Source organism: Rhinatrema bivittatum, chromosome 8 (genome assembly GCF_901001135.1).
Source record: "Rhinatrema bivittatum chromosome 8, aRhiBiv1.1, whole genome shotgun sequence".
Taxonomy (NCBI): domain Eukaryota; kingdom Metazoa; phylum Chordata; class Amphibia; order Gymnophiona; family Rhinatrematidae; genus Rhinatrema; species Rhinatrema bivittatum.
This window is the reverse complement of record NC_042622.1, coordinates 137,365,812-137,391,310: the sequence shown is the minus strand read 5'-3', so window position 1 is coordinate 137,391,310 and position 25,499 is coordinate 137,365,812. Positions and strand designations below refer to the sequence as shown.

At 44.7% G+C, this 25,499-nt stretch overlaps 1 protein-coding gene across 2 annotated transcripts in view; it reads left to right on the top strand.

Moving 5' to 3' along the window:
- CCDC183 (coiled-coil domain containing 183) overlaps positions 1-25,499 on the top strand; it is a 211,951-nt gene that overhangs the window by 48,866 nt on the left and 137,586 nt on the right. For both annotated transcript variants that reach the window (XM_029614015.1, XM_029614014.1), the window contains exons 5-7: positions 2,127-2,294; positions 14,630-14,734; positions 16,341-16,463. In XM_029614015.1, coding sequence (XP_029469875.1) covers positions 2,127-2,294; positions 14,630-14,734; positions 16,341-16,463 — 396 coding nt within the window. The remainder of the gene's footprint in view (positions 1-2,126; positions 2,295-14,629; positions 14,735-16,340; positions 16,464-25,499) is intronic.

Below are 25,499 nucleotides of genomic sequence, written 5' to 3'. Positions count from 1 at the left end.
TTCTCCATTAGTTTGGCAAGCAGAGGTAAGTTGGCTATGGGGCGAAAGTTAGTTGGGTTCGTGGGTGGCAGGTTTGGTTTTTTAAAGAGAGGTTTAAGAATTGTAAGCTTAAGCTGGTTTGGTACTAAGCCCTGGGTTAGTGAGATATTTATGATTTCTGCGATAGGTTTAGAAATAATGTTCGGGATGGAGATGAGAAGGTTCGTGGGTAAAGGGTCAGAGGGGTGAGAGGAAGGTTTGAGTTTCTTGAGGAGATTTTCTATCTCTAGAGAGGAGGTGGGCTCGAAGGATTCCAGACTTGTGGTTGTTTGAGGCAGAATCACAAACGCAGAGATGGGCAAAGGATTGAGAGTTGAAAGAGGGTCAGTCAGGGTGGTGATTTTTTTCTTGACGTAGTTGGCCAATTCACTGGCTTTGTTAAGCGCTAGGCTGTCTGGGAAGGTGGGAGGGGATGGTTTGGTGAGTGTTGAGACATAAGAAAATAGTGCCTTAGAATCGAAGATGAAGTTGTGGATTTTTTTTGAGTAAAAATCTTTCTTTGTTCTGAGGATGGCGTTTCTGTATTTATTGAGGAGGGATTTAAAGGTAGCTTGCGTCGAGGTGGAGGGGTTTTTTCTCTACCTTTGTTCATTTCTTCTTAGTTCTTGTTTGAGCGCTGTCAGCTCTGGCGTGAACCAAAGTTTCCTGCTGTCTCGGGAAGGTTGTAAAACTTTGGTAGTGGATGGGCAGATTTGGTCCGCAATTTTGTTGGTGATATTAATCCAAGATGTAGTAGCTGCGCTTGCATCTGAGAGGTCCAGCTGTGATAATTCCTTGGAGAGCTGCTTGCTGAGTAGGTCTGGAGAGCAGGGTTTCCTGTATAGGATGGTGGTTTTAGGGTAGGTTAGAGGTGGCTGCTCTTTGATTTCTAGGGCTGTGGATATGATCCGGTGGTCCAACCAAGGGACTGGGGAACAGGTGGGATTGGAAAAGATGGAGATGTTATCATTGATGAAGATGAGGTCCAATGTGTGGCCTGCTTTATGCATTGGGCTGTTTATGATTTGTGTGAAACCCATGTGACTAAGCGAAGAGAGAAAGGTTATACAGTTGTGGTAGGTTTGTCGGCATTAATATGTTTGGCTATAAGTTCGATCAAGGGAGAGGGATCTGATTCCAGCATTCCTGGAGGGGAGTATATAAGGCAGATTTGTAGGTGCACAGATTTGAAGAAGGAGAATTCAAGCTTTGTTGTTGAGTTTGTAGGTTGTAATGTTAACCCAAGTCCTTTTTTTGTGGCTAACAGGAGGCCTCCACCTAGTTTATTCATACCCAGCCTTTATTCATACCCAGCGTTTTTATTCATACTCAATTATTCATACCCAGCCTCATTTATTCATACTCAGCCTTGTTCAGCCATCAAGCAACCATTGTATTAACTTGTAATATATAACAATTACACCTTGACCATTTGCTTAACCATCGATCTTTCAGCCTTAAACGGTTACAATGCTCACTGTTACAAACTAAAGGACGTACTGGACCATCAGCCAATGATACATATTCACTTGTAACAGATAAGAACTGCACGCTGACTATTGGTTTAACTTGTTTCTTTTAACTTTTATAAATGCTCGATGTATTTGAGAAAAGGGATCACCTGGCTCCCCACCCTACTTAGCTATTCATTAATCGTTGTGACAAGTGACACTTAGTTTAACTTAGTTTACTTTAACTTTATCGTTTAACTGTTTTATACGTTCCATGTATTTGACATAAGGAAATGCCTTGTTTCCTGCTCCCCTCGGTTGTCTGTAAGCCGTTGTGATATGTAAAATTGAACATCAGGATATAAAAACAAATAAAGAAATCTAGACCAGCTTTTGCAGAGACAATCCTCAGCTGGGACCACAAACTGCGGCTCCCTCTAGAACATACTTTCACCCCTTGAATGTGCCAGTAGGTGTCATTGCTGAGCAATGGCTGGGACTCCCACTTGTTGGGCTCAGAAATTGAAGCTGGATCTTCCCCATGGCAGCATGCTAACACTGAGTCAAAGGCTGTCCCATGATTAGACTTGAGGGTCATCTACTTTACAATGAACCCCTCCCAGATTCTCACCTCCCTTGTTCTCCTTTTCATTGTAGATTGCCAAAGAGAAGCTGGAAAAAGAAATATTTGATCATGCTAATATATTTCACCGGCTAGAGTATGAGGTAAAGAAACGAGAGAAGCTTCTGGAAGATATGAAGACTGAGCTACAAATACTGATAACTACAATTCGTCTGGATAAGGACGAAATTGAATTAGCACAGGTAATCTATGCTTTTTTTTTCTAAAGAACAAATACCACTCGACTGGCATAGTTTGGAGAATAGAGGGAGAAGCTGGGAGAGTGGCTAATTCTTCACTAAAGATTGTTTCTATTATCTTCCAGTCCTTGAGAGCTGCAAACAGGTCAAGTTTTCAGGATGTCACTAATAAATATATGCATGATATAGAATTGCATACAATTGTGGCAGTGTGCATCCAAATTTATCTCATGCATATTCATTCTGTAACCCTCAATTTGAGTGAACTTCAGAGAGTTGCATGCCTCACACTCAATTCCAGGGCTGTTTGTCACTTCCTTCACTCTTCCTTGCCCCAAATGTTAGGTTCTCTGTAGTGGGAAAGGATAAACGTCCAAGACCCTGGGCATTCTATTATCCTTATCTTCTAAGTGCAAACAAACAAGCATGGTAACTGTGCTGTTTCAATGTAAACAATAAACATTACTGAGGTAGTTTCCTTGCATGACTAGTGCTGTACTTGATACAAGTCTGTTTGGCAAAATCCTTATGGCAGCTCAAAAGAATCTGTGGTCTCATAATCTCTCCCTCCAGGGTCCCTTCTTTATCCTTAGATAGAATGTGAAGCCTCCCTGGGTAAAACTGTAAACATATAGGGTCTGCCTCTCCCTCTTCACAATACCTGGGGTCCATTGCTTGGCCTTTAACTCTCCAATGTTCTCCTTGCCATCTCCTGTGTACCATGAGGGCACCTGCATAGAGGTTTGCTGTTTGTGAGCATTCAGAGTAGTGGCTGAGAGTTTCCTCACTGCTCCCGGTTATGTTAGCAAATGGGTATTCACTCCTTCTCCACCAACTGCTAGAGAGGCAAGGGAACCCCTTGGACTAGCAGACAGTACACCAAGATGATGAAGAAAACTTTTCTTACTCCTCTCTATGGCAAGAAAGGTAGATAAAAACTTCCTCTCAACCAATCACAAACTGTAAATAACTGCAAAAATCACTAGAGATATATAACTGACCTCTAGGTATGAGATGGAAATTAATCTGTCTTCCTTGTAAGACTCCTCAATTATGGTTTTGGGCCTTTACAAACTTAAGAGAACTGAAAGGCACAGCTTGTATTCTCTCAAATGCAAACTAAAATCCATACAAACACTGGGGGTCACTTGCACATATATAAGCAGGAACAAACCATTGCAACAGTATCTAGAAGGGGTGCTGTCATGGAGATGGCACATTCCTCCACTCGGTTCTTTATGACCTAATTACTAGGCCATACTTAACAGGATCCCAATGGGGTCCTACAATTAGGGAAATCCTGAAAACCTGATTCTGTTTGTTGCCTCGCAAAATGGAAGTGAGTACCTCCGCCCTACCATAGTTTCAGAAGAATTAAAATGAGAAAGGTATGACTATTTTATATATCTCAGTCAATTCCATTTGTAAGTACAATTAGATTGACTAGGAAAAATCTTTAAAAATTGCTAAATTGTATTTTCACAGTCAGCAACTTTTGCATTTGTATTAACATTACGGTTCATGTGCAAAGTCTCTCCTTTAAAATGGAGCTACATTGTAAAATTGTGCAAAGAATATTCAACAAATACTCCACAAAGCATTTAGCTTGTGGAAGCAGAAAGGGCTATATTAGTAGTGCAAAAATCAGATTGGTTAAAAGGAAATCAGAATTGTTTGACTGAGATGATATTCTATAAAACGTTTTAAGATACAAGCTCTCAAGGCTAAGTTCCTTTCCTTCCTATTGCTAAGGAAGTACTTGGGTCCTCTGTAGATTTGCCGCTTACAAATCCATGTATGCAATAGGATAAAATCAGGACTGGTATAGCCTGCTTCTTATAACTAGGTGGCAACCCTAGTCCCCTCCTTCCTAAACACTGCTCAGCTCTGGTGTCATTGAACTTCATTGCACGGTTCTCTCAGCTATGATTTCACATGGGTGCATAGCCTCACTGGTCACTATTAATATGGGACGCCACAGTTGGCCTTTTAGCCAATGGTGGGGGCGGCTTCTAAAATGCCTAGGATATCACATTGTGCTCAGCAAGAGCCAAGCTGGAACAATAAAACCTGTGCTTCAAAAGTTAGAAAGGAATGCCTGCAGATTGACATTGTTAGTTTAAAGCAGGAAGCAGGGGTAAGTAAATTTTTTGAGCCATGGGCCCCCCTTTACATTCATGCAATTGATTGGGTCCTCCCAAGTTGAATAACAGATAAATACACACACATGAAGAGTATCCACAAGGCAGCTACACTATCAACCAGTGGCTCTAGGGCCCATTTCTCCACTTTTTTTTTCTCTCATAGTAGAAGCAACCTCTATCCCCAGCTCACCGAAAGAGATGCATAGCTAAACCATGGTATGCTTAAAATAACATTACTATGCTCTGGCAGCTCCCTCCCTCCTGAGTTTGCAGTGCTTCCAAGACACCGGGTCACAACAGCACAGCCATTTTTTCTTCTCTGATTGAGCAGCCAGCATTCCCCCTTTTAGGACTGTTTAGATCCCCAGTTTGCTCACCCTTGAGTTAAAGCGTTGATTATTAAATGGTGAGGATTCTGGGCATGATGAATTGGACTACTGCAGCAGACATCTTATTGTACCTAGTACCACCTGTAGGTCTGGATGCTTGTCATGAATTCCAGATCATTTTAATGATCAGCAGTGTAGTTATCCTTGACAAATATGTATTTATTAGGGATGTGCAGAAGAAAAAGATTTGTTTCGATTCAGTTTTCATTTCGCCGGGTCCCAAATTCATTGCATTCGTTTCATAGGGGGGAAAACCAATTCGTTAATTAATTTTATTTGTTTTCTGATTTCCCATTGAAGTCAATGGGGGAAGTATTTGCAGCCTATTTTTGGCTGCAGAATTGGAGTTTTCTTATCAATTCTGATGAAACTTCTGGGGACCAATCATCAGAATGAGAAAAGAGCTCCAAGGTACTTAGACTGTGGCAAAGTGGCACCAAAGTGGCATGAATAGCCTAAAGCACTTTAAAGGGGCAAAGGGGTACCGAGAGTGGCAAGAGTGCTTTAACAGAGGTGCAAAGCAGCAGCGAGAGTGTAAAAAACACACCACAGTTTCAAAAGAGAGCAATGATAACAGATGCATGAACCCTCGAAGGCAGCACAACAGGCAAAGTGACAAGACAAGTGGCATCTACATCCTACAGCACAATGAAGGAGGAACATAGCAAGCAGAAAGACTAGCACCAACACATGAGGAACCATGATAGTGGTAAGAACACCACAAGGAGTTGAGTGAGTCATCTGGTGTATGGCAGCAAGGTAGAGTGGCAGAAAGCTGATAGGGGCAAGACAGGTGGCAGAGCGGAGGTAGTCTGGTCCCTGTGGTTTTGATAGGGGCAAGACAGGGGAGAGTTCCCTTTCCTTTGCGCAGGAAAGGGCTCCCTAGAAAGGGTTCGCCCCTAGAGTGGGGTGTTTCCAATGGTGTCTAGTGAGCTCTCGCTGGTCTTTTAAAATCTGGTGGAGTTAGCAGATATACAAATGAGAATTTTCAAGGCCGAGGTGGAGGAGGGTGCCATTTGAACAGCAGTTCAACATGGGTCAACAGATACTAAGAGATAGGCTGGCTACCCCGGGGAGAGTTCCCTTTCCTTTGAGCAGGAAAGGGCTCCCCGGAATCAGTTGGCCCCTAGAGTGAAGCACGAGCCTTCAAAGCGTGGTGATGTAGAGCAGGGTGCCATGTGAACAGCGGTTCAACATGGGTCAACAGGTACTAAGAAATAGGCCGGCTACGCCGGGGAGAGTTCCCTTTCCTTTGAACAGGAAAGGGCTTCCCAGAATGGGTTGGCCCCTAGAGTGTATAATGGTACAAATTGTTAGGATTTAAGCATGTGCAAACAGATCATGACTTCCTGAGCAAGACGGAGGAAGTTCTCTGCTCTGCCCTGAAACTAAAAGAAAATTGTTTGTTTTAATTAAGGATCCATGCTGTGAAGGATTAGTATTTTGAATTGTCAGAGACTGAGGGTTCCCTTTGCAATGACGGTTCAGCCGTTAGGACCAAAAGAAACTCTAATGTCATCTCCCGCCCAAATCTACAATATCAGCCTATGTTGACTTTGTAGTTTACACAGTGCCTCTGTAAACTATGGGAACACAGAGGAAGAACTAGAGTGCAACAACTACCAGTTTTCTATAGTACTAGAAACATTACTGTTGGCACCTAAGAAAGATTTCAGGAACATGGCCCATATTATGAAGGTCATGAAAACTATTGAGCATATGAAATATGCAAGCTCCAAACATCTGAGATCAGCTTTTTATGTTCTTACTTTCCAAATGTGGACGGACAGGCACAGCGTTAGAGGTCAAGCTCTTGTAGGGACATAAGTCCTGGACGGACAGGCACAGCATTAGAGGTCAAGCCCTCATAGGGACATAAGGCCTGGATGGTCAGGCACAGCATTAGAGGTCAAGCCATTGTAGGGACATAAGGCCTGGATGGACAGGCACAGCATTCCAGGATAGAGGTCAAGCCCTCGTAGGGACTTAAGGCCTGGATGGACAGGCACAGCATTAGAGGTCAAGTCCTTGTAGGGAAGTAAAGCCTGGATAGACAGACACAGCATTTGAGGATAGAGGTCAAGCCCTTGTAGGGACTTAAGGCCTGGACGGACAGGCACAGAATTAGAGGATAGAGGTCAAGCCCTTGTAGGGACATAAGGCCTGGACGGACAGGCACAGCATTAGAGGTCAAACCCTTGTAGGGACTTAAGGCCTGGACAGACAGGCACAGCATTAGAGGTCAGGCCCTTGTAGAGACATAAAGCCTGGAAGGAGAGGCACAGCATTAGAGGTCAAGCCCTCATAAGGACTTAAGGCCTGGATGGACAGGCACAGCATTAGAGGTCAAGCCCTCATAGGGATGTAAAGCCTGGATGGACAGGCACAGCATCAGAGGTCAAGGCCTTGTAAAGACCCAGAAGCTATTAACTGTACTTATGCACTTCAGCTGATGACAAAGGAACATGAAGAGCTCTCAGAAATAAGAAAAACGCTACTCAAGTCCAAATCTACAATATCAACCTATGTTGTCTTTGTAGTTTACACAGTGCCTCTGTAAACTATGGGAACACAGAGGATGAACTAGAGTGCAACTATCACCAGTTTTCTATAGTACTAGAAACATTAATGTTAGCACCTAAGAAAGATTTAGGAAAAATGGCCCATATTATAAAGGTCATGAAAACTATTGAGCATATGAACTATGCAAGCTCCAAACATCTTAAGTCAGCTTTTTATGTTCTTACATTCCAAATGTTACAAAACAGGAAAAGAATATTCTGGAAAGAAGTGATGCATAAATATATGAAACTGAAATTAGAAATACTAGAACTAAACTCAGCAGGCACAGCATTTGAGGTCAGGCCCTTGTAGGGACGTATGGCCTGGACAGTGGACGGACAGGCACAGCGTTTGAGGTCAGGCCTTTGTAGGGACGTACGGTCTGGACGGACAGGCACAGCGTTTCAGGTCAGGCCCTTGTAGGGACATACAGCCTGGACAGTGAACAGACAGGCACAGTGTTTCAGGTCAGGTACATGTGCTGATATTATCTGGAGCATAGGAGGCAGTTGGAGCTGCTGCAAGGCTTTCAATTGCTTTTATTCATCTTGCCATTCACAGGTAAAATTTGAAAACCCAAGCAAAGGTAGGTTTATTTTCAAAAACACTAGCATTTCCATCAACTCTGGTACCAGTCTTGAGCAGTGAGGGCTCATTGAAAATACACGTTCACTGGGCACACTGGTTGGTGGACATGACAGATATCGCTGAGCCACTTTGGCTAGGTGTGGCCAGACAGTAGACTTGTGTGCCCAATATGCCAGTGGATCTGTCTGCATGTCCTTTGTGGGCTCTGAGAGATACCGTGACACTAACAGTTGTGCTGGTGCTCCTTTGCTTGGGTGGGCTGAGAGTCACTCATGCCAGCTGCTTTCTCTCTAGCCTGTAGCAGAACAGATGATTCTTTATGGGCAACATGCCTTTGGCATACTGAAGTAGAGGAGGAGGAGGTACTAGCTGTCGCTGACAGAGTGCTGCTCCTGCTTGGGCTAGCACAACTCTCTGAAGTGCCCGCCGCTGTTTCCTCCTCTGCTTCATGCCTAATCTGTCTCTGGCTATGGCGCTCCTGATCACAGACTTTTGCTAACAGCAGGTCCTTCACAAATGAGAGACAATTGGACTGTAGGGCGAGTTTCCCTTTCACACGGGGATCACAGACTGTGGCGAGCATGTATGTGTGGACTTCTGTTAAAGGCCTTAATCTCTCTTGCACCTGCTTCTGCAAAAAGTCCAGACAATGCAGCACCTCAGCTGTCATTCCCTCTTCCTGTTTAAAGTCCTCCAAATTTTCCTCCAGAAAATTAACTATAGGGATGATGTCAGCCAAGGTGGCACTTCTAGAACTCAGCTCCTCCATGACATCCTTGAAGGGCTGCAGGATTTTTACCAGCTGACTCATGACTAACCAATCATGATGCCCTAGGGAATTCTGCACACCTATGTCCATTGAACCACAAAGTTCATGAAGGGGTGTCTGCAGCTCCACTAACCTCTGCAGCATCATAAAGATGGAATTCCACTGGGTGGCAATGTCTTGAATGAGACGCTTGTGAGGCATCTCCAAATCAGTCTGCTTTTGTCGGAGAACCTGCCCTGCCTTCACACTTCTGTGGAAGTGCGCTGCTATGTTCCTGCACTTGTGTATTAATGTATGCAGGTATTCATTCTCTTGGTGATTGGACTCCAACCCCAGAGCTGACTTCACTACCAGGTGCGAAGTGTGTGCAAAACATCGGATGTTCTGAAAGCGCCCGTCATATATTGCCTTAACCATGTTTGCACCATTGACTGTGACAAAGAACCCTGCCTGAGGATTCCTGTCTCACTGGTGTAGTTGCCAGTAGGGATGTGAATCGTTTTTTGACGATTTAAAATATCGACCGATATATTTTAAATCGTCAAAAATCGTTAGGGCCACGATACAATACCAATTCCCCCGATTTATCGTTAAAAAATCGTAAATCGGGGGAAGGGGGAGGGCAGGAAAACCGGCACACTAAAACCCCCTAAAACCCACCCCCGACCCTTTAAATTAAATCCCCCACCCTCCCGAACCCCCCCCCAAATGCTTTAAATTACCTGGGGATCCAGCGGTGGTCCAGAACGGCAGCGGTCCGGAATGGCCCCCTCAATTGAATCCTGTTGTCTTCAGCCGGCGCCATTTTGCAAAATGGCCGCCGCAAAATGGCGGCGGCCATAGACAAAAACGATTCGACGCAGGAGGTCGTTCCGGACCCCCGCTGGACTTTTGGCAAGTCTTGTGGGGGTCAGGAGGCCCCCCCAAGCTGGCCAAAAGTTCCTGGGAGTCCAGCGGGGTTCAGGAAGCGATTTCTTGCCGCGAATCGTTTTCCGTACGGAAAATGGCGCCGGCAGGAGATCGACTGCAGGAGGTCGTTCAGCGGGGGTTCCGGACCGCCTTTTGAAGTGCCTTCTCTGGCAGTCCCAATCACTCAACCATGTCTAGCTTTCCCTGACGTTATGGATTTAATATCACTGCCTACTAGGGATTTCAATTAAAAGAATTATTTTCAAAAGAGGCCCACTGGGGATTTGGCTTCAGAGAGCACCCCAGTCCCAATATACGTGAGCCTGCAAAAATGCCCACGAGGCAGTGCCTGGATGTACACTAAAACTGGGACCGCTGTATTGTGCACACACCAAGCTTGTAACTACAAAAGAGGCCCACTGGGGATTTGGCTTCAGAGAGCACCCCTGTCTCAATATACATGATTCTGCAAACGTGCCCACTGGCCCACTAGGCAGTGCCTGGATGTACACTAAAACTAGGACTGCTGTATTGTGCACACGCCAAGCTTGTAACTACAAAAGAGGCCCACTGGGGATTTGGCTTCAGAGAGCACCCCTGTCTCAATATACATGATTCTGCAAACGTGCCCACTGGCCCACTAGGCAGTGCCTGGATGTACACTAAAACTAGGACTGCTGTATTGTGCACAAGCCAAGCTTGTAACTACAAAAGAGGCCCACTGGGGATTTGGCTTCAGAGAGCACTGCTGTCCCAATATATGTGAGTCTGCAAAAGTGCCCACTGGCCCAAGAGGCTGTGCCTGGATGTACACTTCTACTGGGACTGCTGTATGTGCACACACCAAGCTTGTAACTACAAAAGAGGCACACTGGGGATTTGGCTTCAGAGAGCACTGCTGTCCCAATATATATGAGTCTGCAAAAGTGCCCCCAGGCCCACGAGGCTGTGCCTAGATGTACACTTCTACTGGGACTGCTGTATGTGCACACACCAAGCTTGTAACTACAAAAGAGGCCCACTGGGGATTTGGCTTCAGAGAGCACCACTGTCCCAATATACCTGAGTCTGAAAAAGTGCCCCCAGGCCCACGAGGCTGTGCCTGGATGTACACTTCTACTGGAACTGCTGTATGTGCACACACCAAGCTTGTAACTACAAAAGAGGCCCACTGGGGATTTGGCTTCAGAGAGCACCGCTGTCCCAATATAGGTGAGCCTGCAAACCGCCCCCAGGCCCACAAGGCTGTGCTTGGATGTACACTAAAACTGGGACCTCTGTATGCACATACCAAGCTTGTAACTACAAAAGAGGCCCACTGGGGATTTGGCTTCAGAGAGCACCACTGTCCCAATATACCTGAGTCTGCAAAAGTGCCCCCAGGCCCACGAGGCTGTGCCTGATGTACACTAAAACTGGGACTGCTGTATGTGCACATACCAAGCTTGTAACTACAAAAGAGGCCCAATGGGGATTTCGCTTCAGAGAGCACTGCTCTCCCAATAATATATATATATGAGTCTGCAAAACTGCCCAGTGCCCACTGATGCCCAATGAATGCACTGTCTTCTTGGCTTAAAAGAGCACAAAGAGACAGCCTGAGTTCAATAAAAAAAAAATTGCAGTTAAATAAAAAGGATGGCTTGCTTGGCACAGCAGCAAAATGAAGAAATATCTTTTTCAATGGAAAAGTCTATCAAAGTAGCTAGCAATTGAATATATCTCCCACCCACAACGCCCAAATCCTGCTTGCAACCTACTCCAAGGGTTAAAATAAGCAGAAAATGCCACTGCTAGCAGCTTCTCCCAGTGGCACAGACAGAGAGACCGTCTCAGATCAATAAAAAAAAGTGCAGTAAAAAAAAACATGGCTAGCTGGCACTGCAGCCAAATCGAACAAATATCTTTTTCAATGGAAAATTCTATCAAAGTAGCTAGCAATTAATACAGATTTGAGACACTGAGACTAGCTCTGAGTAAAGCCACCATCCCCGGACCACCTCCCCAGACCACCCCCGCAAAGAAAGTGCGTGGAACGCCACGTGCTTAACGTATAAATAGTGCTGCGTTATCAGGAATAGCGTCACAGAGCACTGAGTGAGAGTGGCGATTGGCTGCATTAGAAAAATGCTTAGCTCTGATAGGTTGCATTCTGGTCTCCTTGCCAACCTGTCTGACCTACTCTATGACAGGGCTTTGAGGTCTATTATGACTCACAGGAAAGGGCTGGGTTTTGCTATCTCCTATTTCAAACGGCCGCTATGAAATCACTGCGAGCCAAAAGAATGAAACTAATATGATATGTTGTATTTGTGGGGGATTGCGATGTGTTTCGGGAACCCATGAATACAACGAATAGGGACTTATGTGTTGCGGATTGCCAATGTGTTGAAAACAAATGCACATCCCTAGTATTTATATCCACTGTGAGGAAGCACAATGTGGAACTCTTGGGAATTGCTATGTTACTGGTACTGTATAGCAAATATGGGATTGTCTAAAAAACAAAAATAAGAAACCCTTTTTAAAAAAAATGATTGTTTGACATTAAGCATGAGGGAGAGTTCTTTAAGCCTGCTTTGTATCTCTTATGAAGGAACAGAAGGGCTTCAAGCTCTGCATTCTGATTGGCTATGCTAGACTTTGTGACACATGATTTCTTTCCATGCTTGAACAGTTTGTACCTTCTTGTTTATTTATTTATTTATTTATTTGTTTGTTTGTTTCATGGGTTTTATATACCGTCATTCGGTAAAGCCATCACAACGGTTTACAAAAGCTCAAAATGCAGGATTTTTAACAATTGAGCAAAAAGGGATAACAGGAAGTATATTAAACAAAGGAGAGATATTCAATTGCAAAGATATTAACTGGCATTTGCACTACAGGTTGAACTAAGGGGTGCACAAAGGGGAGGGCCCCTTTGTCGCGCCCCGCATGGCGCCTGGTGGCAGGGCGCCTTTCAACTGTCGGAGCTGTCCCTGGTGACGTCGGGTGGGGGGGGGGGGGGGGGGGTGGAGCTTCCGATCGGATCTCTCCCTCACATTGCAGTTCTATTTTTTTCCTTTTTCAGTTTCAGGTGATATTTTTTTCTTCTCTTCTGTTCCCATGGCGATGGAGAAGTGCCGCAGGGTGCCCAAAGGTGGTAGGTGGGCTGCCAGTTCGAGGGCGCCGGTGTTATTACATCAGCATGCAGTCAGCCATCCGAGAACTGCAGTCTACCTTGGCATGGTGCTGCAGTTGTCAAAAGTTTTTGACATAAATCCATAGGAGATCCAAGATGGCGCCCTAAGGAGAGGTCGCAGTAAAATTGGCTCATCTAGGTTGTTCTGTGCCGTGTACCTTTATGCCTCATACTAAGAGGAAGGGCAGGATCTGGCCAGAATCCCCTGTGCCAGCCGTGATGACACCTTCCCAGCCTACTATAGAGGGCTTTTTTGCGCCGAGTAATGCATCAACTCCGGGAGGGAGGTCCACGGGGATGCTGGGTGAGGAACCCACCGCGTCGTTCCAGGATGTACAAACTTCGTTGAGCCCCAGAGCGCCCGAGACGCCCTCTCCCCCGACCCGTAGCATTAACCAAGACCTGGGCTGACCCACCCAGCAGATGGTAACCGAGATGGGCACTGCTGCAGAGGCGGGTAGAGGAATATTTGCTGTGTGTGCAAATGGTGAAAGCCCTGCAGTGGTGGAAATAAAATCGCAGGAAGTGAAGGCCACCATGGAGGGGCAGGCTGATATAGAACCGAGTGCTGTATTTTCTTTCCCAACAAGGGAAGAGGACTCGACCAATGAAACTGCAAGGATTTCAGAGGTTTGTCGAGGAAGCAAGGTAGGCACAAACCTCAATCAGAAATTGGTTAAGCCACGGGAAATAACTCTTGAATCTGTATGGAACTCTCTGGCTATATTAGAGAAATCAATTTCATCTTTGACTCCGGCTTTAACAAACAATCAGGAGAACATTCAAAAGATTGAGCCTGTAGTGATACAGCATGAAGCCAAGATTAAGGAGATGGATTCAAAAATTGTAATGATGCAAGAAGTTCAGTTAAACTTAGTGCAATCTGAGTTGGCTACTTAAAAAAAAATTAGAAAATCTGGAGAACTCACAGAGATATTTGAACCTATGGGTTTTAAATTTTCCTCAAGAGAGGTTGATTTCCTTGAGAGATCAATTTAAAAAACATCTACTAGAGGTTCTGCAAGTTCCACCAGATGCGATTCCCACAATTTCAAACATTTACTTCACATCGAATACAGTACCGGCTAACCTACCTTATATGTAGGTACTGATTTAACAGCTTTCCTTGAAACTTCAATGGAGGAGCAAATTGAGTCCCGAGGAACAATTTTGATTTCCTTTGTGTTTCCTGCAGATAGAGAGATGATTTTGAAACTGTTTCTTCGAAATAGGGAAAAGATGTTCTACGGGCAAAAGATTTGGATGTTCCCAGACATTATTAAAGCGACACAAATCCGAAGGAAAAAAATGCTAGAGATGTGCCAAGAGGCTAGGCAGTTGGGTGCTAGGATAACTATAAGATACCCGTGTAAATTTGTATTAAATTTGAATAATGCTCACTACATTTTTTTTTAACCAGGTCAATTACGTTTATTCCTGTATAACCATAAGATTGAGGGGAGTGATGCTTGGCTGTCTTGAGCTTAGAAGGATTGTATTGTATCCTCCTTTATTTTCTTCTTTTTTGTAATAATTGAATGGATAATGATCCTATAAATCTTGGATCTCCCTATTGCCACTTAATTGCTGAATATGGTTATGGGAGAATGATTGTAATAACTGCCTGAATGATTATTTTTTTTCTTCTTATTAATGTTTTTGGGTAATTATCCTTTGGAACATATAATGACTGTATATTACGAAAAATTTCCTGTATATCATGTTAAAATCATATAAATAAAGAATTTAAGAAAACAAAAAAAAGTTTTTGACATAATTTTTTTTTTCCACAGAGGATCCGTCAGCTGGAGAACAACATTGCAAAGACAGAAACCAAGTGGAGCGCTGCCAAGAGTCTCCACAAAACATATCTGAACATATTGGACTGCCTTAAGTTTGTGAGCTTCTCTAGTGACTTCTTTGAATGGAACAGCAATTCTTTGTAAATTGACTCCCCACACAGCCATTGTCTCTAAAGAAAGTCCCTCATTTTAGGGTAGTCTCACCCCTTGCCTCTGTATGTTAATACATATGGGTCCAAATGAAGGGTTCTTATGAAATTCTGTTGGTATGTACGTGGGATAGGATGAGACCCAGGTTAGTATATGGACTTCAAACAGTTTTTCATTCCTCATATCCAAAAATGATGTGTGATAATGTCACTTGTGGAGGGCAAATGGCCTAGTGGTAAGTGCTCAGCAGCTCAGCCTAGATCAGTTCTACCAACACTTGCAACTCCAAAATACAGGGCCACTCCAGGCTGCATAAAGCATGCACGTGAGTGAAGTTGGCAGGAGCATTTGAGAAACAGGAACAAGTCTATTGGAGATATAGACTTTAGGAAGATTGACAGGATAGCTGGGAAGAAGGGCAGGGATGGGCAATAGAAATATGCCAGAAGGTAATTAACTGCTGTTAGGGAAAAAAAAACCTCAGCTCCCTCTCCCTTCCACATGCTCTCCTACAGAGAACACCTTTCCCTTGTTTTTCTCCAGAATGGATTTCTGGCTATGATTCTTCTCTGATGGCTTTTGAAATCTGATTAAAGTTTTTAAAATAATTAAATTGCATAATGCCCCCTTCCAGAAACTGGGCCACATCATATTCATGCTGATGGGTAACTCAGCAAGCACAGATTATAAAGCTGCCCAGTAGCACAGCTGATCTGACAGTGGACTGTACTGAAATACTTTCACATGGATCTGTAGCAGTGCTGTACACTCAAAAGAAGAAAAGCAACTTGTAAATTTACATTTTTTTTTCTTCCAAAATGTAAAGACTAGTGTGCACCAGTAACTTGTAGTTCCTTCCCTGGCTCCTTCTGGGCCTTGTCATGGAAACCAGTCTGTGGCACCCAAATCTGGTATGGATACTTTGACTTTCTGCAGTTGAGAATGCCACCTGACCCATCTATGGATTTGTGGTCCCAGTTTCTCGAAGAAAAACAAGAAATAGAATGCATAGATGCAATGGGGCAAAAGCAGGCTTATTAGGGTTGAGCTGGCCAAGTGTAACCTGAACTTCAGGTGATATATTTTGGTGGTCTGCATCTGCCCACAGCATTTGTACATTGCTGACTTTGGGCTAAGCTGGCTTGAGGCTCCTTTCCAGTATTCTCTAAAACTGACTTAAATCCTGTGACTGCTCAGAGTGGGCATGCTGCCCACAGGCAAATACAGGCGTGACCTTTGGAGAAAACGAAGATGACCTGGACAGACTGATTTCATGGTCCAGACACCAAAACTACCTTTTTCTAACATACCCAATATTCAGCTGCAAAGCTCCCTAATCAGATTTTACATTTTCTCTCCAATATACTATAACTGCAACATTTTTTGTTGGGCTCATAATTAGCTTTTCTTCTGACCCCTGACTGTATATGAAATGCCTGCCCCCCAAGGCAATACCTCAACACCTCAAGTTAACTTTAGACATTTCGCCTTCCGTGGGTTTGAATTTCCTAGCCGCTTGTTGTGACTTTTGTATCATGTTGATGCATTTTAGGAAATGCTGCATTTTCCAAGGCAAGTTGCTCTGGTGGAGGAAGCTCTGCACGTCTACAAGAATGCGCTGGCTACCATGACTCAAATGGCAGACAGGGCCATCAAAACCAGAAAAAATGTGACGGTAAGATCTGCACCCCTTGACATTCTTGGCACCTGTAGGGCAGAACAAGAGGAAGCTGAGCAGTGACAAGGATTTCAGGGGGTTCCAGGAGTATCCAGTCATATCTATCCAGACAGAACAGGGCAAGAGAGGAGGGCTCTGGCTCTCACTGGGGGAGTGCGTCCATTGGGGTTGCCAAAAATTTTAAGCAGGGGCGTAGGCAGAACTGAATATTTTGATGGGCTGCCCCAAGGTTAATATGGTTAGAGACTGTGCCCACCCCATTCCCCCCCCCCCCCCCCAATCACTTACTCCATCCTATGTGGGTCTTCATAGCATTGACCTTTAATTTTTGGCATTACTCTATATCTTCTGTCTTTTCACTCTCTCATTGCCATAACTGTCTCTCTCTCTCTCCCACTGTGATTATGGCAGCTACTTTATACAAGCTGCTGAAAAGTAATTATGTAAATAGGCTTCCGCTGAGGCCAGGAATTCTTGCACTTTTAAGATGCTGAGAGGAGTAAACAGAAGGACTTTGATATCCTCAAACATTTACAGGACTAGCCCAAGGGCAGTGTTGTTTTCCTGTTCACGTTATCCTTCTTAAAGGACAGGGGTGTCATAAACTGGCACTGATTCCAGTGCCTCCAGACCTCTAACTGTTGCACATTTAAAGGTTCAGAGAGTCTCAAACTCTGGATAATCACATCTTAGAACAATAGGATGCCTGGGAAGTACTTCCACTTCTATGCTGGCCTGTCCAGCTGGGGTCATCAGTAGGATCTGCCTGATTAGGTATTGTTTAATTACCATGTACACAGGTAAGGGTCACACTCTTCTCATGGGTGATCTGTACTCTCTTTACTAGCTCCCTCCAGAAGAGTTTTTATGTTTTCTGAGTTCACTAGTGCTTGCATGGGAGAACCATCCAGCTCCCCTGGAATCACAAAGCTGAAGAATCTCAACCAAGGACTGTTCACAAAGTTGCAATCATGTGGAGTCCTTCCAGTGACATTTATAGGGTCCCTGCTTGCTCGAGTATAGTTGCAGGCAAAGTGCCACTCTCTCTCCACAGCTGAAGCACAGCAGAGGAGATGGATCCCATGACCAGTGTCTTGCTTTTGGACTGCAGCATCCCAGTACCTCTGGTGCTGGTCTCTTAGGATTGTGCTATCTGGGTCAGTAACAGCTGTTGCCGATTAAACTACTTTTGTACAGCCTGATGCTGGGTATAGTGGTTCTATACCATTGTCTGTAGTGCTGTTGCCCTCTGTGAGGCCTTCCAGTAGTCATACCATTTTGACTTAATGTGCTCTGATGCAACAGAAACTTCTTTTTTCAGCCTCAGGTACGAGAAAGAAAAAATATATAGTCTGTCCAACTGTAACTCACTACCATTCCCTACCTGTCTAGGCAGGGATAGACCCCTTAGCCTGCTATACTTGTTATGATTGGTGACTGTGTGTGGACCCTTGACCCGAGGTTCGAGTTGATACAGCCTGTGGTGAGGTGTTGGAGTACTGGAAATCTCTGTGCACAGTCGTGGGGGGGATCCTCAGGGATTAGGAGACGACCCCCGTATGGTAGTAGACTGTAAACAGAACTTGGAGAGTCTGAGGAGAGAGAACGCCAGGCAGACCACGGGGCGGTCGGCGCCGGGACAGTCAAGCAGGAGGTACTCCAGTAGGACAGTCCCGAGAGGCGGAGCTGCAGTGTAGTGGGCGAAGACGAGAGAGTGAAGGCAAATCCGCAATGCGGGGAAGCCTGAGCCCAAGAGCAGTAGCTGGTGACTGGAGGTGACTGGCTGAGCCATAGAGAGGAGGACCCGCGTAGCGGGATAGCTGACAATGGTAGAATGTCTAGGAGCAAGCCCCAAGGAGCGGGGAAGCTCAGGGTGATCTCAGGATAGGTGAGCGTGGCCCGAGGAGCGGGGAGCGCAAATAGTCTTGAATAATATAGCGCAACTCCGAGAAGCGGGGAAGGCCAACTGAGGACTCACAAGACACTGCTGTAGTTCCAAGGAGAGCTGAGAGATAGAGCAGGTAGCCAGGAGGACCCAGGAGGCGCGGGGCCAGCCCAAGGAGTGGAGTAGGCCAGGGAGCAAGTCCCTGTAGAGCGCACACTGACCCCCAAGGAGTGGGTGCCAAACAAGGTCCACGTTGCAAACAGGAACGGCATCTCAGGAACAAGAGACAGGTGTAGGACTCATACGGAACTTGTTGCCAAGTCGGCTTTCTGGGGGCGAAGCAGGAGCTTAAATATAAGAGTCCAATGACATCATCAAATGGGGTTGCCCCCGAGGTTCCCACCGAAGCAGCCTCAAAGGCGGGACTTGTGACGCGCACGCCTAGGAGGATCTGACATCGGAGCAGGAAGTAATGGCGTCCATGGCTCTGCGAGGAGGCCCGAGGAACGTGGCGATGCAGGCAGGCCCGTGCAGCGAGCAAACCCGGGGAGGATAGAAGTGTAGAACAAGCAGCGAGTACTCGCGGTCGCAGCCATCTGCGACAGACAGGCATAACAATTTAACTCCCAGCTGCCCCTGCAGCTAGACTCTTGGAAAAAAATGTATTTTTATTTTTTTTGGTTATGGATCTCTGTTCTCTGCTGGCACTTAGAGCAGAAATTCCACTGCTTCTACCATATGTGATGCTAGGTGAACAGTCTTAGGTTTTAGAAGGGGGCTGGAGGACAGAAAAATATGGACTACAGCCATTCTCCACAGAAAATGTTTTATTCACAGTGAACCAGAACAATAACAGAAACAGCCTGCTTACATCAGCAGCATAAATCAAGACTTCCAACATTCACAATCTCACCAGGATGCTGCCTTCCTCCACCTTAGGGCCTATCTGTTCTATCCTGGATTTGGTCTCTTAATCCCTTGCTCAGGGAAATGCCCTAGGACAGGATTCTCTTCTGGGCTGTGCTTTAAGGTGGACTAGGCTAAATGTCTGGTCCTGTTCTTTTAAGGGGGCCTTGATATATATTCCTTTACAATCACTAATCCCTTTGATGCATTCAGGGAGGATTGGAGGTGTGGATGGAAACGTGCTCCGTTTACCTCCACCTATCGCAAGAGCTCTTTCTCCATTGAGACTTCTGTAACAAGGTCTTTGTTTAGAGACACCAGAGCCCATCTGATCAGTGGGGTCCTTGATCTCTATGCAGCTCCCAAGACAGCTACCGCAAAGTCCAGAGGACCTTCCAGATGAACCCATTTCGCTTTCAGAAGAGAATGTTCCACCCCTAACACCTGGCAAGAGGACACAACAGCCCTTCGACCAAGTGGCAGAGTTGATGAAAACTTTATTTGCATTCCTTTCTTTGAAGGACAAGGAAAGCACTCTTCAAACGCTCTCCTTTCCGGGGTATCAGATTTGCCCCCTCTTGTCCTGAACCCGGAGGTATCTCATCAGAATCCCCATGAGGACCTCTTCTATTCCAAATTTCTGGACAAGTTGGGTAAGGTGTTGGGAGTTAACATTCATCGGGAAAAAGAACCTTGCACAGAAGTCTTTGGCCTTCTCCAGTTCTTAGACAGCAGAGCCAGCAGTCATTCTGATACATTTGATCCTGCAAGAATTACAGACAAAGATGAGAGTCCAATTTCCTGTAATCCAGTAGCTAGAAAATTAGACCTAAAGTTTAGAATCCAGGAATCCCTGGGATTTGGGATGGTACAGCTACCCATTCTCCAACACTCCAGCAGGGAAAGATCCCAGGCTGATGAACAACTTTAGGAAAAAGATGTTCCAGAGTTCAATGCTTAATCTTCACATTTCCACACCCATTTCTACATGGCACAGTATTTTTTATTTCATTCAGAAACTGAAGCCATTGCTCGGCCCAGTTAATGGGGGCAAAACTGCATATCTGCAGCCATTTCTGGACACAGAGGAATGCATACACGATCTTATTTGAACAGTATGCAAGGCATTCGACATGACTGCTTTTTCATCAGCTTCCATTAGTACACACCAAATAGTTTGGCTGCGAGCCAGCAATGTTACGTTTGGTGGCTCAAAGGACTGCCCTGTAAGCCACTGCACTCACCCCCCGCTGCTGCCTGCCACTTCCAGAGGCCTCCTGTTGTGGCAAAATGGCACTGTCACTACATGCTGCCAACCACCACTGATGCTGCCAGGCCACTGCCTTCCCTTAGGAATGTGCACGCATGTGCGCATATAAAATATGCCCCACAGTAGGAAACACTGAGCTGTGTCTTCCAATAACTTCAGTCCGACCGATCTATTTAAGCAAAAGCCCCGCAATATTACCTCGCCTTAGCAATGGGTCTTCTGCCTATTGGCAGTGCAAGTTACGTCTGCATTCCTGATTGTCCTACTTTCCTGTTTGTTCCTGAGTTCCTGGTTGTTTCTGTGTTCCTGTGCTCCAGCTTTTCTTGTCCAGCCTGCCTCATGTGGCCTTGCCTTGCCCAGCCTGCCTCGTCTAGCCTTTCCTCATCCTGATATCTTGTCCAGTATCTCCTGTGTGTCTTTGTCTGTTCTTGGCCTGATCTCCTGGATCTGACTTCTTGCATTAGAGCTGACTACGTTTGCCTGTTGCCTTGACCTGGCCTCTTGCACTGGACCTGACTACAATTGCCTGCCACCTGGACCTGACCTCTTACATTGGACCGGTTTACACTTGCCTGCCGCCTGGACTTAACCGCTTGCATTGTTCCCTGTCTACGCTTGTCTGCTGCCTGCTCTGACCATTGGCTGGTTCCTCATCTGCGGGGGAGGTGGCTGGTGCAGGTGAAGCTCCAGTCTGTCCCACAACAGGGTGCATTTGCCAGCTATCACCGTAGGTCTCATAGATTCTCCTACGAAGCTGTATCAACTACACCACAGCGACAAGGGCTTACTCTCACGCCATTCATCACAGTCGCTAACAAGTTGGCAGATGCTCCCTGCATGGAGGACCACCTCTTCAGAGATATGCTCAGGGAAATGATGGCCCAGATCAAGGAGCAGTATGTGGCAGTCCAGTTGCTGTTAAAATAACTCTGAGCAACAGTTATCATCAAGGTGCCCTTACTTCACTCTTAAGCATTTTTTATTTTCAGAGACCCTTTACTGCAATTCCAGTGTTATTGTACTCCATCTCTTCTTCTGCAGCAACAACATCTGGCTTGAAGCTGACTGACACAGCAGGTCGAGCAAAAACATGGGCCCAGTTTTTGCTTAGTCTCCAAATCCAGCACTCAGCCCTTCCAGTGGGGGTGGGGGGAATTTGTCTCTATCGGGGTGGAGTGGAACAAAATTACCAAGGATCTCTGAGTACTCAAGATTGTGGATCCTGGCGGCTTTCGACACTTCCCCATTGCTTAACCTTCAATCCAGATCTATCTCACTCCTCACAGCTCTGACTGGAGGTGGAGTCGCTTCTCAAGAGCAGACACTAAAACCTGTTCCACTGATTGACATTGTTAGGGGTTCTATTCCTGTTATTTCCTTATCCTCAAGAAATCTGGGGTATTGAGATCCATCCTTCAAACAAGAATCTATTATGGGAAAAATTCAAGATGAACTCCTTCCATACTATTCAGCCCTTCAACTAGGCAGGGGAATGGATGTGTACTCTAGATCAGAAAGATATGTATACCCACATACCTATCCATCCCTCCCTTTGGCACTATCTATGGTCTGTGGTGAAATTCTTTCACTGCAAGCATCAAGTGCTCCCCTTTGGACTCTCAGCAGTACTGAGGGTCTTTATCAAATGCCTGGCTTGTAGTGGCAGCACATTTCCATCATCAGGCAGATGTGCTGCTGCTTTAGCAAATTATGGCACCTTCTCAGGAGAGGTCTCTCTGCAGAAGACAACTCATCTTCTTCAGTTACTGGGTTTCCTATTAAATTTTGAAAAATTGACCCTGATCCCATTTCAGAAAATCAAATTCAATGGGGCATGGATAGCCTGTCTACAGAAAAGCTCCACTGGTGGTTAGATCCATACATTTTATGGGAGGGAGCCCCTCTCTCTTTGTTTCCCCATCAGATCACATTAGCAATGGACATGTCCACCAAGAGATGGGGAGCACATACAGGTCCTTTCTGAAACCAAGAACTTGTTTGTCACTGGAATGGCAGACCTCAGTGACTTGGCTGTTTAGAAAGGAAAAGCTGCCTTCCTGATTGTTCAGTCCCTTATGGTACTGAACATATCGGAAGATAAAGGAGAGGAAAATAAGGTAGCAGTGATCCTTTCATGACAGGCATGAGGAAACCTACCAGAACTTCTCCCATGCATTAGGCATGGGACAGTATTTCTGATAGTTGAAATTGCTAGTTGGAACTGTTCAGAGTTATTTTTTATGGTCTTTCCCGCTTTTTAAGAGTGAATTATCTTCATTTTCAAATGCTCAGTATGCTGCTATTTAGAAGAGTCCATGGCTTTTGAAAGTAGACTGAACAACAGTTGCAACCTGGGAAGTTAGAAGAGTCAGAGTATTTGTTCAACTATGGAATTATCTTCATTTGATTAACTGAAAGCCTAACAGGATGATCAACTTTTTGGGCCTTATTAACAACTTTTTTTTTTAAGTAGCAATGAATCAACTGGAAGGGTGTCCAAACCTTTGCACATGCCATATTCACTATTTTATTATTTTCAATATGTTAAAATCAGCAAATAGTAATTTTGCATTTAAAACTGCAGAAAGATGTGTTTAACTTTGTATTATGTAGAGGGGGTGAGCCTCTGTTCACTTACAGCGGATTTTAAATTGGCCACGTGCGTAGAAATCACCACTTATGTGCATGGCCGGGCCCTGCGCGCATTTTAAAAAGGGCCCGGCCATGCGCGTAAGTGGCGATATGCGCATTAGTGCCAGGCCCTCACAAATGGACGGGCCGGAGGGCAAGGATGGGCAGGCTGGGGGGTAGTCCGGTACAGCACCATTCATCACTGTCCTGGAGCCTCAAACACCGGCTGGCTGCCGGCGTGCGCAAGTTACTTCAGGTCGGGCCCTGAAGTAACTTGTAAAATAAAAGGTACCAAAAAAAAAAAAAGGCGATTTAAAGGGTGGGGAGGGGAAGGGGAAGGGAGGTTAGGGTAGGAGGTAGGAAAGTTCCCTCCCAGTCTGCTCCTAAATTGGAGCGGAATGGGAGGGAACTGGGGGAGCTCCAATCTCTTCACCGCGCAAATTTTCATATGTTTACTCCCCCCTTGCGCGTGCCGCTGCACATACGTGTGCGGATTATAAAATCTGGCGTGTATGTGCACCCGGCCCACGTATTTTATAACATGCGCCCGTCAGTGCACGCATGTTATAAAATCGGCACGTCCATTTGCGCATGTGCACATTTTAAAATCTACCCTTTAGAGATTATTTATTTATTTATTTGTTTGTTTATTTACTTAATTTTCTATACCGATGTTGGTATTTACCTTCACACCGGTTTACAATGTTTCGTAACTAAAAGTCATAAAATACAATAAAAATTTTAAACCAATCAGACAAGTAACTATACATCAGAATCATTCTTAACTTAATATAAAAAAACAAATCATGAAGTAAAATGATAAACTTAAAATTAAATAATCACATTAAAACATGCCCATTAGCATAAAATAATTAAAAGAAAGCATCAAAATATGTAGACATTGAGAATTACTAGCTGACTTCTACTTGGAATACTTGTACAAAAAGCCATGTTTTTAGTGCTTTCTTAAATTCTTTTAAATCTTTCTGAAGCCTTAATTCTACGGGTAACATATTCCATAGACCTGGACCGGTTAATGAAACAGCTCTTTCCCTAACAGAGGTAAGTTTAGCAGTTGCAATAGAAGGAATTGTAAGAAGACCTTTACCCGCTGAACGCAGATTTCGTTGAGGTGTGTGAATGCGTATAACTGCATTCATCCAGACTACTTGTTCTGCATAGATTGCTTTATGTATCAAACATAGAGTTTTAAATTTAATTCTATACTCAATTGGTAGCCAATGTAATGCGGAAAGAACAGAGGTAATGTGATCTCTTTTGTTAGTACTGGAGAGGAGCCTAGCAGTAGAATTCTGTAAGACTTGCAATGGTCTAAGTGATGACTGTGGAAGACCAAGCAATAAGGAATTGCAATAATCTATATTGATAAATAGCAAAGCTTGAAGAACAGTTCTAAATTCGTCATGATTCAATAAGGGTTTTAAGCGCCTAAGAATTGACAATTTATGATATCCTTCCTGTATCTTTGTAGAAATTTGTTTTTTTTAGTGTAAATTCAGGGTCAAGCCACATGCCTAAGTCTCTAATTTTATTCCCTAAAGAAATTAGAGATGTGAATCGGAACCGAAATCTGATCGGTTCCGGTTCCGATTCAAATCTTAAAATTTTTATCGTCCGGCCCGATTGGGTTTTTGTTTATCGGCTCGCTCGATCCGATAAACAAAAATCGCAGGCCATGGCCTGCGATTTTTAAAGGGTCATGGGGGTTTTTTTTATTGGGCCATCGGCGCCATTTTTCTTAGTGGCATCAAAATGGCGCCGATGGCCCGAGAGCGGGAGATCAGTCCCGGGGCTTCCATTGGACCACCAGGTACTCGTAAAAAGTTTTCGGGGGGTTCGGAAGGGTGGGGGAAGGTAAGGGTTTAGTTTTAAAGGGTCGGGGTGGGTTTAGGGGTTGTTTTGGTGTGCCGGTTTTCCCGCCCTTCCCCCAAATCCCTGATTTACGATTTTTCACGATAAATCGGGGGAATTGCTATTGTATTGCGCACTCTAATGATTTTTGATGATTTAAAAAATATCGGACGATTTTTTAAATCGTCAAAAAACGATTCACATCCCTAAAAGAAATGGTAACATTTTCCATGTTGAAAACTTTGCTTTGATCTGATGGAGTTAGTTTACGTTCTAACAACATAATTTCTGTTTTTTCACAATTGAGACTCAGTTTCATTTGTTTTAGTAATTGTCTAACGATATTTAGATAAATATTAGAAATTTTGAAGGTTTTTTCGATAGTCATTTATTGGTATAATGATTTGAATATCGTCTGCATAGATATAATAGTTGAGCTGCAGGCCCGAAAGTAGTTGACAAAGAGGCA